The sequence below is a fragment of the Solanum pennellii genome, chromosome 2 (assembly GCF_001406875.1).
Source record: "Solanum pennellii chromosome 2, SPENNV200".
Classification (NCBI taxonomy): domain Eukaryota; kingdom Viridiplantae; phylum Streptophyta; class Magnoliopsida; order Solanales; family Solanaceae; genus Solanum; species Solanum pennellii.
In genome coordinates, this window is record NC_028638.1 from 53,924,700 (window position 1) to 53,939,326 (window position 14,627).

General features: G+C 33.7%; 1 protein-coding gene across 1 annotated transcript; it reads right to left on the reverse strand.

Annotated features, from left to right (window-relative positions):
• Positions 1-4,470: 4,470 nt before the first annotated feature.
• Positions 4,471-13,435, reverse strand: LOC107011061 (paired amphipathic helix protein Sin3-like 2). The gene is made up of 22 exons (XM_015210381.2): positions 13,123-13,435; positions 12,952-13,026; positions 11,859-12,059; positions 11,602-11,782; positions 11,402-11,500; positions 11,129-11,302; positions 10,747-11,029; positions 10,302-10,438; positions 9,874-9,949; positions 9,572-9,792; positions 9,312-9,466; positions 9,008-9,129; positions 8,632-8,886; positions 7,463-8,041; positions 7,281-7,363; positions 6,593-7,192; positions 6,423-6,520; positions 6,203-6,341; positions 5,964-6,116; positions 5,704-5,867; positions 5,382-5,493; positions 4,471-5,238 (listed from the first exon to the last, which is right to left on the reverse strand). The coding sequence occupies exons 2-22, from the start codon at positions 13,023-13,025 to the stop codon at positions 5,101-5,103; spliced, it is 4,044 nt and encodes a 1,347-aa protein (XP_015065867.1). The 5' UTR covers position 13,026; positions 13,123-13,435; the 3' UTR covers positions 4,471-5,100.
• Positions 13,436-14,627: the final 1,192 nt, after the last annotated feature.

Sequence of the window (14,627 nt, forward strand, 5' to 3'; positions counted from 1 at the left end):
AACCCCCCAAAAAAATTAATTTTGCTTTTTAAAAATACTATCAACTTCAAATTTTTATTTTTTCACTCCTACCCCCTCCTCCTGCCTCCCCTCACTACCCCCACCCCCACCACCCCACCCCAAAAAAAATTATTTTTAAAAAATATTTTCAATTTCATAAATTATTTTCTACTCTAGTAAAAATAAAAAATGTTCCTCAAAAATATTTTTTATTTATAAATCAAACACTAAAAATCATTTCCGAAAAATATTTTCTACTCACCAACCAAACATGAGAAAATAAGTCCAAAATCTACTTGTTTTCCAGGAAAACATTTTCTAGGAAAACATTTTCCATGGAAAATATTTTCCTTCATACCAAACACACCCATAGTGTTAATTGATAAATTAAGCTAGAGAAAATGACTTTAAAGTGTTGGTTATTTATATTTAAAAGTTGAGTCCTTTTTAATATAATACATCTGTCTGGTACATAATTTTCATCCTGTTATTTAAGTTATGTTTAATTTTTTTAAAATTATTTAACCAGTAATCAATGGTGATGAATAAACTTTCAAAAAAAATTGCCTAGTCTCCTCGCTCAGTTCTCTGTTCCTTCTTCTCCTTCCGCTCTTTCTTATTATTCCTTGTATTCTATTTCTATATACTCTATCCGTTTTTGTATTAGTGGATCATTTTGCTTTTTAGATAATATATTAAAAAAATTATAAATAAGAAGATTATTTTATCCTTTAAATATTTTTGAATTTTTATAAATAAATTCTGAAAGAATTAGTAATATAGAAAACATTAATGTAATAATATTTTTTTAATTTAGTAAAATAGATAACTAATATAAGGCAATTATGTATAGTAAGATGATTATTGTCTTTTTTTAATATATTAAAAGTGACAAATAAAAATAAAAATTTATTTTAAAAATAAGTGACAAGTAAAAGTAAACGGATAGAGTAACATATTTTAAATATTATTGACATAATAAGTTGTTAGAACCTAAAGATATTAGATTCCTTTAATGAATTTCAATAATCTCACTAGCAATAATTTTTCCTCACTTAATTTTTTGTGCAAATAAAATCAACTTGCTTTTTGAATATCACCACTATAGCAATTTGAAGAAGTCTCTCAGGAATTTTGAGTCTAAAAAGTAAATTCAAATCAAATGATTGTTTTTTTAAAAAACTTAGAAACATTAGTATGAACAAACATACATAGTTCAAACTTCAATTGCGTATATAAATTTGTTGAAGTTGACAATTCAAACTCAAATCGAGTATGTCTAAAATTTGAATATTACAATTTAATAATCGTTGACATCTAAAATTTGCTTGACCAAGTAATATGCTACATTTCAAGCAAAATTTATTACTTCAAATGCTAATATTACAATTTCAATCATGTGTATCCTCAAAGTTTCTGCTCATTTTAGGACAATATGAGGAATTTTTTTGAACAGAAATAATACCAACTACAGACACACAAAATACATTTGAAGAGATATTAGAAAATAATTTATTTCATGTGTGATTTGAAGAGAACTCATTTTTTTACTGGCATATGCAGTCAAAATATGTGGGCGTTTCTATTATTTCTGACTAGTTCACATGCACGATTGGGTGATTTTGTTTTACTCACTTTTAAAAAATCAAGAGATTTATCACTTTGGTTTAGAGTAATTTTCTTAGATACTCATTTATTTTTGAAAAATTACTTAAGAATATTATTTATGTTTGTTTTAGGATTACACACCTAACTTTGCTTATTTTTCTCAAAATATACTTGACACATAAAATACATTATTTCTCTCCTATAAGGGTGTCATGTCACATTTTTTAATTTATTATTAAATTTTTTTAATCCTTTTAAAGAATCGGAGAAACTCACATATTTTCTTGAAGTATCGGAGGAACTCATATTACAATTTTTAATGTAATTTTTTTACTGGGTATAATATGTGGGTTTATCTATTTTTTAAAAAAAAATCTATCTATATATAATAGGAGAAGTAAAAAGTGTCACATGTCAGCACGACAAATATTCCAGAATTTTATTTTTTCAAATAATATTTTGAATTTGCTCTAAAAATAAATAAATTATTTTAAATAGAAAATAAAAGTTTTTTTTGTTTAGAAAAACTGTAACGACAAAAAATGGATGACTTTTAAATGCCTCTAATTTCAATTTTAAAGGAAAAAAAATGAAATCGAACTATTTTTTTTATAAAAACAATAATGGCTATCTTTAAATGCTTCAAATTTCGTTAAAAAATGAAAACTGAAAATTGAATTATTTTATTAAAAAAACTGTAATGTCTATTTATTTTTATCACACTTTCAGTAATTTTAGGGAATGCTCCAACAAAATGGAATGTAGAAATATTTATCTAAATAGGAGAAGAAAAAGTGTTATTATAAAAAATAATTAAAAAACTTATAGTAAAAAACAATAATTATCATTTAAAAAACTTTTTTTAAAAAAATAGTTAAAACAGTCCATTAGTAGTTAGTTGTAGAAATGAATACTTTTTTTTTCATTCATTTTTAAAATTTATTTTTATATATCTAAAAAACAAAACATTTTCAAAAAACATAAATAGAAAACAATATTTTTAAAAAAAAAAACATATTGCAACCTAACATTTAAATAGGTTTAAAGCAATATTCTTTTTAATAATAAATAAATAAATAATATGACATGAAATCTTAATAGAAGAGAGATAATGTATTTTTTTGTGTCAAGTATAGTTTGAGAAAAATAGATAAAGTTGGATGATAATTGATATTGTAGTCTTAAAACAAATATAAGTCATAATCCTATGTAATTACTCCTTAGTTTATTATTTATTTTTATAGTTGTTTTTCATAATTTTGAGGTCTTATTTAATAAAGAGTAATATAGTAGACTTATTATTTTGTTAATTATTTTTCGAAATCTTTTTCCCTCCCTTTTTTTCGAAAAATTGTCTAGTCAAATATAGTGATGTAAAATTAGACAGAGGGGCCATTATTTGTTTTTGCTATTTTCCTATATATTGTGGAGACTACATTTATTCTTATTTCTCAACTATATATACGTCTAAAATTTGTGATTATTCTCTGCACGTCAATGGCTCAGTTTGTCTCATGCCTGTGCACACCCTTTTATTCTTTTTGCTTCACTTCATTGTAATAAAATTATATTTTTGACGAAAAGTACTTTTGACTTTTTAATATTCAGACGTGAATTCAAATTGAATTAATTTTAAATGTCATATGAAAAGCCAAAAACAAAACGTGTTTGTCTCACTTATTCTTCTCTAACTTTTTTTTATTGCACCTGGGCAGGTTAAATCTTTTAAAAATCGTTTATGAGCTTATATGGTTTAAATTTGTTGGGAGAAATTTTTTTTGTTTTAAATGTCATTGTTTTCCAATTGATAAAAAATGTTAAAGAAAATCTCATTGACGTATTAAAAAGGGCTAAAAAATGCTCTCTTAAAATTATCTCTACCGATATTTTCAAGCTTAAAATTGTCCTTTAATTAACTGCAAAATTATATTATATTATATAAATATGTAACCAATAAGTGAAAGAAGAATATTTTTGAGTCATTTTAATAGGTTAAATATACTTTTTAACTAATCGCCGTAAAAACAATGAACAGCGTTTATTTTTATCTTTGTTGTCCCTTTCGAACAGAATGTAGCATGTGGGCACGGCCACATTCTATTGGATTTTTCTTGTGCTAATCGAGTGAACAAAAAGCATCAAACGAATAAACAACAGTGACAGCTTTTTATTTCGATTTTCTTTCTAGTATCAGATATTTGTATCGACCTCAGGTTCATTTCGCGTAAAACGAAAGATGCAGCTTATTCATGTTTTCCTTCTAGTATCCGGTATCCGTGTCGACTAAGGTTCGTCCGCACAAAACGGAAGAAGTATTTAAGACAACTTTTTATTCCGATTTCGTATCGACCTAGATTCGTTCCGTATAAAACAGAAGAAACATTTAAGACAGCCATGCGGAATAAGAATTTAAGACAGCTAGTTTCCCTTCTAGCATCCGATATCCATATCGATCCAGGTTCCTTCCGTATAAGACAGACAAAACATATGTAGGATCTTTGATTTAGAAAAAAAAAACATCCTACCACAACCCTGGTTAGTAATAGTGATAAATTACCTCCTCATATTAGTACCCCAGCGAGAGAAAATTACGCTAGATTTAGAGAACCTCAATTGAGTCAACAATTACTACGCCTCGATTCCAAAAAAGTTGATCATATGAATCATCACCGAATAAATGAATGAACAAGCACCGAAAGGTGAAACAAGTAGCTCAATCCTAGCGGACAGGACAAAACTTCCCTCGGAGAAAGCCAGCCTGAGGGAACTGGTTCATTTCACCATCACTTGGATCATGTGGCTGTCAAACAAATAAATACATCTTTGGGAATACTAAGGCAAAAAAAATAAAATAAGAACCAATAAACAGAAGAACACTTTGAATGAAAAGGCCTTTGTGAATAAGGCAATAAACCTTCTATTTTTCAGCAAGTATAGGAATCCAAATGTATGCTCTGTACAAAGCCAGGGCAAACAAACCCCACTGTATAAAGCCTTTTCACCTATTACTAGAGTCAACTAATTTATCACTATAATCCAGGAAGCCCAGCTGTTAGAGAACTTGATCAGCTCACAGGACACTGGCACAGAGTTTACTCCCAAGGAGGAAACGAAATATGGCGCCTTTGTGATCCCAAGCAAGCAGATCTAATTAAAAACAGCTTACAACATATAATTTATGGCGGAAAACCATATTTACAAAAGAATGGCCCAAATGCCATTGACATGTGCTCACTAGATAATACACTTTAACTGATAAAACCCCACTCGTGAATCCTTGTATCTTAGAGTGAAGTAGCATCAAAGCATTCGACCAATTGCCCAAGTAAGTACTTGGACCGATAACCCAAGCAATACTGGAGTATAGAAACCTGTTGGAGTCGGCTAAAAAAGATGTTCTTTGAAGTGACACTAGAACCCACAATGTGAATTTACTTTAGAGCGATGGTCTAAACCTTGTTCAACATCCTGGTTGATCAAGGCCATGTATCATCATAATGATGACAACAGAACACGATGGAACCTTTCTACTCTGGCCTGGTAAAGACATGACAATCTGCCAGATGAAACTTTTCTTCTTTTACCACCCTGGCGGAAAAAGAAGTCCTCTGTGTCAAGCACATATGATATCTGCAAGGATTTAACATGTCAAAAGAGGAATCTTCAGTGAACTATTAAAAAAAAAAGAGCAAAAGAAGTATAGCTGGGTATTAATGAAGTGGACAAGAAATCAGGATGACATAATGATGTGAACAGGAATAAAACTCATTTACCTTCGATGAATTTGAAGCCATCTTGCATTCCAGACCATTTACAAGGATAACATGTTCCATTGCCATGCACAAAGCAGTTGATTCATCATCGTCAGCACGTTTCCGCTTATTTCTGTGGATTATGGAAACAAAACGATGAGACATGGAAAGCAATGGATGGCAAGTCAAATTAGCACTTAATCAGAGTAGACTGATGAGCATCCCCAACATCCTCTCTAAAAGAATCTCTGTCCACTTAGTTTATTTATATATATCCTACATCTTAGTACTTGAGACTGATGCACTGCATTTCTAAGCTGAATATTACATAGTTGCGTAATACCTCTTCAGCAGAACTGCAGAAGACTCCTTTTTCCCATGTTTAACTGACAGATAATCATTGTGCAGATAACCTGCAAAATTGGGATCTACAGCAACTGCAACTACTTCAGACTTGTCACTTCTATCATCCATCAACTGGATGGACAGACGGGTAGGCGAAGACATCTACAACACAAAAAGAACAGTTCTTTTACTGCACTTCAACTTCAGCATATTCAACAGAACGAGAAGAAAAAGGGACGTAACTACTCAGAAACTTACACATTCAAACCGGTAAATGCTGTCCTCCTGGAGGAGGACATGAGCATTTTCATAATAAGCTGAATCAACAAATTTCTCAGGTTTCCTTAATCTTTCATATTCATATAACTGAAGCAGCTTACAGTCCAGCTCATCACTCGAGACTGTTTGAAGCTGAAGCAAGAAAAACCAAATTACACTCAAAGAATACCAAGTAGCAGCACCCCAAGTCAAATTCAGATACAGGAGAATAAGGACACCTGTTTGACCAGCTTATATATCAACTTGTCCAACGTGAATAGCACATATGACTGATTTCCAATGATTGATCGGCAATCATCCTCGAATTTTGAATTTTCTGCAGAACCATCTAGCAAACTATGCAGCGCACTCATGAATCTGCAAGCATATCCATTGTCCTCAAAAACAAACTTATTGAAAGGCTAGTATAACTGCAAGCGAAGAAGAACTGCAACCTACCTGTCATACGGAATAGAACCAGTATCTTTTCCAGTTCTCCATTTTGACTCGGACGATGCTGAATTCATCTTTGCTGATAATAACCTTTCATATAGAATCTACAAAAAAGAGGGCCTTCAGATTTAACCACTGCAAACTAGAAAATTAAACTTGAAGGTGAATCTCCTTACCTGCTGTAGCCTAAAAAGCACATAGAATGTCTCATTTCCATAGAATACCCGCGGGTACTTCACCACTCCCTCACATACAGGTGAAGCCGCATATTTTGTAAGTGGCTTTGAAGTAAGCAAAACCCGATCGGACATTTGCAACACATTGCCATCACCTCCAGCATAGTGTGCTTCATTCGTCCCCTCAGCCTCACCTTCACTCTCAGCTTTACCATCAAGTTCATCATGCTCTCCGTCATCCTCTTCCTCATGCTCTTCTCGAGAGCACTCATCAGCAGCAGACTCACTGCCAGAAACATCTTCTTCAGCCTCAGAAACATTTTCACTATCTTCATCATCAGCATCTGCATCATTTTCACCAGCAGCATCCTGAGAACCAATCTCTTCAGCACCTCTGGTTTGATATTGCACACTTTCATTGTGCGAGGCACCACTTCGAAAGGCAACAAAATTGTCCTCTTCAAAATCACCATTAGGTGATAACTCACCCTCTTCTTTCTCATTTTTACAGGGATCAGCTGAATCATCATTGTACCCATTCATTGTAGAGCCTTCTGCAAACCCTCCATTACCCAACGGAATCGATCTTGAAGTATCACTCTGTCTCACAAAGAAAAATCATGCCATAGTGATAAGTAGTCAAGAAGATTAGCACCAACCAAAGTTGACAAAATTCAGTGTCTCATACCTCCGATGCTGGCACATTATCGATGTTAGACTTGGATACTTGACCATCGTCAGAAGCACCATTACCCTGTCTTGCAGCACGCCCTGGATTTAAAAAAGCATCAGCTATTCTATGTTTTGGCTAAAAACCAAACAGTTTTTGAAATATTGGAACAGGTTTAGACTTGGTAGGTAGATATATACCTGAAGTTAGTTCCACTCTTCCATGAACAGTATCTGCTCCCATAGCAGGAGCTGCATCAGAAATAGTTAGGTGCTCACCAGTCACTGGCAAACCATCTTCTTTGGGGAGAGCATCTGCACTTGCAAAGCTTGTCCTAGAAGGATTTACTCGTAAGGGGGAAGCATTAGCATCTCTGTTGCTGATAACTTTTGATTGTTTACAATTCCTAGTAGTAGCATCTGCACTAGGACTGCCATCACTTTCACCAATGCTAGCTCCATCAACTTTTGGGCCATGCGGCTTCAATAAGACATCATTCTCAGTAGCCTCTGAGTCACGAGGACGACAAGGAACACCCAAGATTTGCTCAACAAAGTTGGTCCATAATCCCAGTACTTTATCTAATTGCTCTTTGGAGGAGCAAACCTCTTCACATGAATACTTGATAAGTTTGTACAAGTCTTCATGAAGCTCAGAGTCGGTATAATCAAATTCAAGATTTGGTGTTATAGAATATCTACTTCCAGCGGAAATAGAAAGAATCATGTCGTCTTCTTTCTGCTTGTTCTCCTTTATTTCTTTGATCTCCGCCAGTAAGGCTGTTAACCGAAAACATGAAACTTAAAAGACAAGAACCACAGAAACTGCCCAATTGAAGATAGATATACCAACTATTCATGAAGTGTGCATACTGTACTTTGCTTCTGCTTAACTCATAGTGACATCCTAAGACGTGCAAAAGTAGAATCAAGAATCCAAAGAACTGTGTCATAAGTGTAATACATAACGTAGAAGTGTCTATATTGGAAAAGAAAAGCGGAACTGAGAAATCCCCTAGCTCCAGCAAAGAAGGGGAGGAAGTTATATACATGAAAAAAGTGCAGATAGAAAGGCTAGCATGTATGCAGTGAGTTAAAATATGATAACCTAAGTTTGAAACATGATTCGGAGGAATGAGATTTCATCAAATCTGATGATGTTGGTAACAACAAAAAGTAAAGCAGCGTCAGGAAGAGGAAGATTTTAAATGTCAGAAGCACACACATTAAGTGATGCAATCATCAACTGAAATACCATCTTTCAGCTCCATAAGACCTGAGAGTTACTCAAAATTATGGAGAAAAGGAACAGAGGAAACAGACCACGGCCAAAAAAAGATCATCACATATAAAACAAATTCTAGACTTACATTTTGAGCCAAGATTCTTTGAGTCTTGTTGCTTGAAGTAGAAACTTCGATGGTCAAGTGACTTATAATGGTTCTTAGCATAGATCTCTGACCAAACTTTGTTAAAATCAGTGCGACACTTGGTCCACTCCTCCTGTTTCTGCTTCAAGCGGGTCAGTATAACAGGCAGCGCATGAGATGGATTTTTACGCAGAATATCCACCGTATCCAGACCATGATCACCATAGATTCGCTCAATGCATCTTAAATTTAAGACTACAAAATGTAAAATACCTTGTTTATCAACAAGCTAAATAGTTATGTATTTTTAATGTAAGCGACTGAAACTGAAAGGAGAAAAAGCAGCCTGCTACCATCTAAGTCAACATTGACAAACCTGTAAAGTGGTCCTCAACACGGAATGCCCCACCAATTGAATTATCGTTAATGGCATTCAATAACTCTTCTACGCGCTTAGCAGTTGAACTCACCGACTCCAATAACATGTCTAGCTCAAACCTGAATTATTAAAAAACTCCAAACATCAGTGACAAAATGTAAGAGCAAAATCACAAAGAGTATTTTCAAGAGAATTACTTCAGATGATTTACTGCTTCTTATTTGTCAAGAAAGCTTACAAGACTCTTCCTCTAAGATTGAACCCGGGGGGGGGGGGGTTCTTAACTTAGGAAAGGACTTACCTATCATCTTCACAACGGAACAGGCTTTCTTCATACTGATTCCTGCGCATGTGCTTAAACGAGTAATCCTCACTCCCTGAAGTCACAGAAACCCAATGGTCATTTAACACCTGAGCTCCAAGCTCTGATTTTTGGCTTGCTGTAGGTATTGGATACTGCAGAATAAAGATATTAACAAATCTGTGTCAGACATGATCCATAGAGATTGAGATTCTTCCATCTATGATCGTATTAGGAAAACCAATAGACCAATGTCCTACATCATCAGGGAGAAGCCGATAACTGGGTGTGCAGCGTTTGCAGTTTGAGAGGTCAAGTTCTTGGATGGATTTTCCCGAGTATTTCTCCTTGTATCTGTCCTTTTCTTTAGTTCCATCAGTCTCACGCTTAGGCTCTTTCTCTTTCCCATCGTCCTTTGCTGACTTGGAAGCATGCCCGTCATTCCATCTACTCTTCCTCATAAAACCTTCAAGAAATCCATCTGTAAAGCAGGAACCCAATCAGAATGTACTCATGTATATGTGGCTCAACAAATTTACCATCGTGAAATTTCAAGACTTACCATCTTGCTCACAACGCTCTAGAAATTCACCGAAACCTTCCAAAAGATCAGGATGTTTTCCAAGCAGATCAGCAACCTGAGATGAGCATGTTTTCAAATCCCAAACTGACTTGTATATCATTTCAAAAATACAAGTACCACAAAAACCAGTAAAACCGGGATTCAGTTCATTTTCCACCCCAACAAAGAGGGGAACATCTTTTTCTCCCTTTTTTCAGTCAAAAGAGAGGATATGTTTTGCATAATGGATCTAGTCCTAGCATATATATCAGAACCATTTTGCAGCATCAGCAGAGCAACCATAAGTCCATTACTGTGTACGGAAAACCAAACGGAACCAAAGCTAACCATAGATAGCAATGATTATAAACAAACATTACTGTCACATAGGAGCAAAAAGGATTAAACTAATTGCATGATAGACGTACCAAACTTTGTAACTCGGTCCTTGTAATTATTTCTGTACTATAAATGTGAAGACATTTTAAGAAAGCCTGATAATCAGTAGGACTTCGTAGTCTTTCCTTGACCTTTTCGCAGAAGCTGAACTCTTGGCTATACATATCTGGCAAAATCAAGCAAATTATATTAAAAGGTTAATAATCAAACTCAGCAACAGTCTATGCTGAAAACATGTGCATACATCAAGAACACAAAAAATGAAAAGTAAAACCGCCTGAAAAGAAATTGGGACCATTTAGCAACTTTTAGGGTAGTTAAGAACAAGCCCTTGTAATAAATCACCATGAATTAACAAAAAGCAAATAGATGGCCTTCAAATCAGTTTTATCACAAACCATAGCCCTTAATGGTGGAAGTTTTAATGCAGCACAACAAACACATACATTCAGACAATGGTAATCATGCACTCACTTTTCAGGGCATCTTTATCTTCATGAGGTCCTCCAAATTCTTCAACCTTCCGAGCAGATTTCTTTTTATCAGTGTGGCGCTGTATGCTTAGATCTTCATTATTCTCATTATCAGGTTCTTTATAATCCTGATCATGAGTTCTTCTGTCCCTGCTCTCTTTTTCAGTACGTCTCTTTTGCTCTTTATGCAACTTCATCATTGTTTTTTCGTCGTCCAAATCAGGCCGCTCAATGCTAAGGTCTCTTTCAGCGTAAGGACCAATAATCCTATCCCGACGGAAGCGCTTCAGATTCAACAGATTGAAAGAGGTGAGTATAGGTGTAGGGCAACCAGCACTAATAGATGAATAAAACAACCAGGAAAGAAAAGCAAAAAAGAAAACCTTGTCCATGTGCGATTGCCTGAGAATGGGCATAGCTGAGCTCCTCTCATCATAGCGATGGAATGAAGGCCTGCCAACTGAAGTTTGTGCTGCTGATGCAGTTCCTGAATTATCTGGCAAGAACCTAGTGAACTCATCTAGCAAATCTGGATGGTCACTAAAAAGTACGGCAACCTACACATATGATATGACATTTATAGTAACAAAAAATTAAAAAATAAAGATCATCTATAATATATCTATGTAATGTATCCCAATTTAAAAAATTATTACCTCACGGTACACCTCATCGATTCCCTTGTGTTCCTTCCTATACATGTTCAAAATATCTAGGAAGGATTTGTAAACGTGATCATCATTTTGGAAACGGGTCTGCAGAAAATGATAACCTAGTAAGTTAGGACTAGAGTTTTTTGTAAAGAAGAAAAAGGCAGACCTTTATTGTTTAAACTGGAAGGTAACAGAAATGTAACCTTTATTTTGTTAACAAAGCTAATAGCTTCTTCAAACTCAACTTTCTTTGGAGGAGCCTCATCTTCATCATTGAGGGTTATTTCATAACCCTTGGGCAAGAAGGTGTTGAATCCAAGGATCAACCTAGGATGCCCTTTAAACAAGTCTTTTACTCTAGCTATGACACCAACAGTATCAATTCTGCGAAGAAAATCCCACATAAATCACCAAATTGAATAGGAATGAAAATAGCACTAGGAAGATTAAAGGAGCAAACCTTTGAGCTTTAAAGTCTTTCATAACATCAAGGAACATGTCATACTTATCCCTTTGGCTTTGAAACATGTCCTTGACTTCCTTCAAATAAGACAATGCATCACCAGTTGTCAGCTTTGAATTACTAGCACTAGCTCCACCAGCACTGCTGCCACCACCAACTCCACCCTGACCACTTCCTGGAACTTGTGATGGACTGTAGCTTCATCCGGGAAAAAAGAAAAGAAGAAAAACATTAGACAGAGAACCACAGCAAAAATTTGCCAGACAAATTTATTGTCAGAGACCTCCTCCCAATATGCTCCAATAGGTTAAATTATACTCTCATCCACTACAAACCAATGATTTTTATAGTTCATTCAAAATTGAAAAAACCGTTGATACGATATAAGCAAATAAATAGTGGTTGTGGTGCTAAGTAAAAGCATTTGCCCTAAAAATGAATTAACAGAAAAACAAAAAGCACCCACCCAAACAAATGCAACATGGATAAGGATAATCTTTATCTTCAATTGTGCCTAATAATTTCGAGTGGTGTAAGAAAAATGATAGAACCTACCCTAAAACACAAGATAAAGCAGAAAATGGCATCCAAATATTTTCCGGTAACATAATCACACACAACACACCACATGATGAAAAACTAAAAATTACTGATTTACCTAGAATTACCAAAAATTCAGCAAATTCATAGTTCATTCAGAATTCACTAATCCCTTGATTTTGATACAACCAAATAAATAAAGGTTATGTTGCGTTTATAGCCTTTGCCCTAAAAATGAACTAACAGACAAAAAAAAAAGAAGCAAAAAAGACTCACCCAAACAAAACAACATGGGTAAAGATCCAATCTTTATTTTCATATCTGCTTGATAGTTCTTGACTGATAAAAAAAATGATAAACCTATTCTAATTCATTAAACATTTTTTGATCACAAAGTTAGACACAACACACAAAGATATAACAACTAGAAATCACTGATTTACCTAGAGTTACCAAGAATTCAACAAATTAAAAAAAAAAATCCATCAAAAACAAGTACATACAAAAAAAGATTATCAGATACAAAATGGACACAAGCCAAACAACTTACGATTCTCCTCTGTTGGAGCCAAATGGCCGCTTAAATGAAGGGCTATCATACCCATCATCTCTCAATCGTTTCATCCTGTTAAAAAAAAAAAAACAGAACAGCAAGAAGAAGTTTAACAACAACAAACAAAAAAAAGAAAAAAAATCTGCTTCCATTTTCAAAACAACTCACTTTAGAGATTTTCCTCAGATTTTCTGAGGATGAGAAAAGAGAAGTCTTAACAGATCTATCAACACAAACAAAGAGTTAATCCAATGGTTTAGATCAGATAAAAAAATTCTGTCAATTCATTCTTGGTGGCCCTTTTTTCCCTTTCCCCTGTTCTCTTTCCCTCCTCTCCGACTCAGAACTGCTAACACACAACACAGAAGACAAGTTATGAGAAACAAAGAGGTAAAAGGCGAAGAGGTGAGGCAAAAAAAAAATGAATTGATAAAAGTAATGTTGGTGTTGTTATATATATTATGTAACGCAGCCTCAGTTACACAAAATATGTACTTCCTATTGCACATATATATATATATCGTCCAAAAACATTTGGTTCAGGGGCAAAAAAGGAAAACGTCTTCAAATGGGCTCAAATATCGCACACATTTTCAAAGTTTATGAATCAGCCCACTTTTTCATTTCTTAGACTCGGGTCTTATTTGATTGATAGGTTTTAAGATTTTGATTTATATTTACAATTTTCATCTCAATTTAAATTTTAATTTAATTATATTTGTTTACGTAAAAATGAAAAAAGCATGCAAGATAATGTTATAACCGACATAACGACTTATGACTACAGTTATAGTGACTTTTACCGCCATAACCTCTGACGGTTATAAAATGCACGCGCTCTAATTATTTAAAAAATAATATGTATTTCAACGTATTTACACTCTTTTTGGTGCAAATCATGTTTCCTTATTTATTTGGTAACTAAACTCGCAAACTTTTATAACTGAGTATGTCCAAATTACATAACGACAAAAAAATAGTATCTACTTTGTACAAAAAATCTGATCTGGATCTAAACGAAATAACTATTCATTATTGGAATATGATGCAACGTGGCGCGTAAAAATTGATTTGGCTGATACATTAACTAAAATATATGTAATTTTACGAGTAATTGAAATGACGAGATATACATATATTCATATTCATAAGTAACTTAGTACTATCTCTATTCAATAATAGTATTCACTATACCATTTTGAAATATTCAACAATACTTGTCCACTTTATGAAATCAATGGACAATTTTAAACTTAGTTCCTAATTTACCCTTATCACTAATTATAATAATTTATCTATTAATTTTTTTCAAGACATTATATTTATTATATTTCATTTTTTAGGATCAGGTTTTATTTTTCACCCCCAATTCAATTGATAGGTTTTAACATTTTGAATTATATTGATAATAATCTTCATCTCAGTTTAAACTTTAACCTAATTATATACGTTTAAGTAAAAGTAAAAAAAGCATGCAAGATAATGTTATAACTGAATTAACGATTTATTACTGTAGTTATAGTTCCCGCCATCACCTGTGACCGTTATAAAACGCACGCGCCCTAATCACTTAAGAAATAATATGTATTTCAACATAATTATATATTCGTGCAAATCATGTTTCCTTGTTTAGTTTGGTAAGTAACTCATGAATATTGTAACCGAGTATGTCC

Bases quoted from the DNA above. Each gene is read 5' to 3' on its own strand.
- LOC107011061 (XM_015210381.2), bottom strand. From the start codon at position 13,025: ATGAAACGATTGAGAGATGATGGGTATGATAGCCCTTCATTTAAGCGG. The intron at 11,030-11,128 runs GTTTTCTTTTTT...TTGAATCTGAAG, and splicing joins GGCAATCGCACATGGACAAG to CGCTTCCGTCGGGATAGGAT. The intron at 7,364-7,462 runs GTATATATCTAC...TTTTAAATCCAG, and splicing joins AAGAGTGGAACTAACTTCAG to GGCGTGCTGCAAGACAGGGT.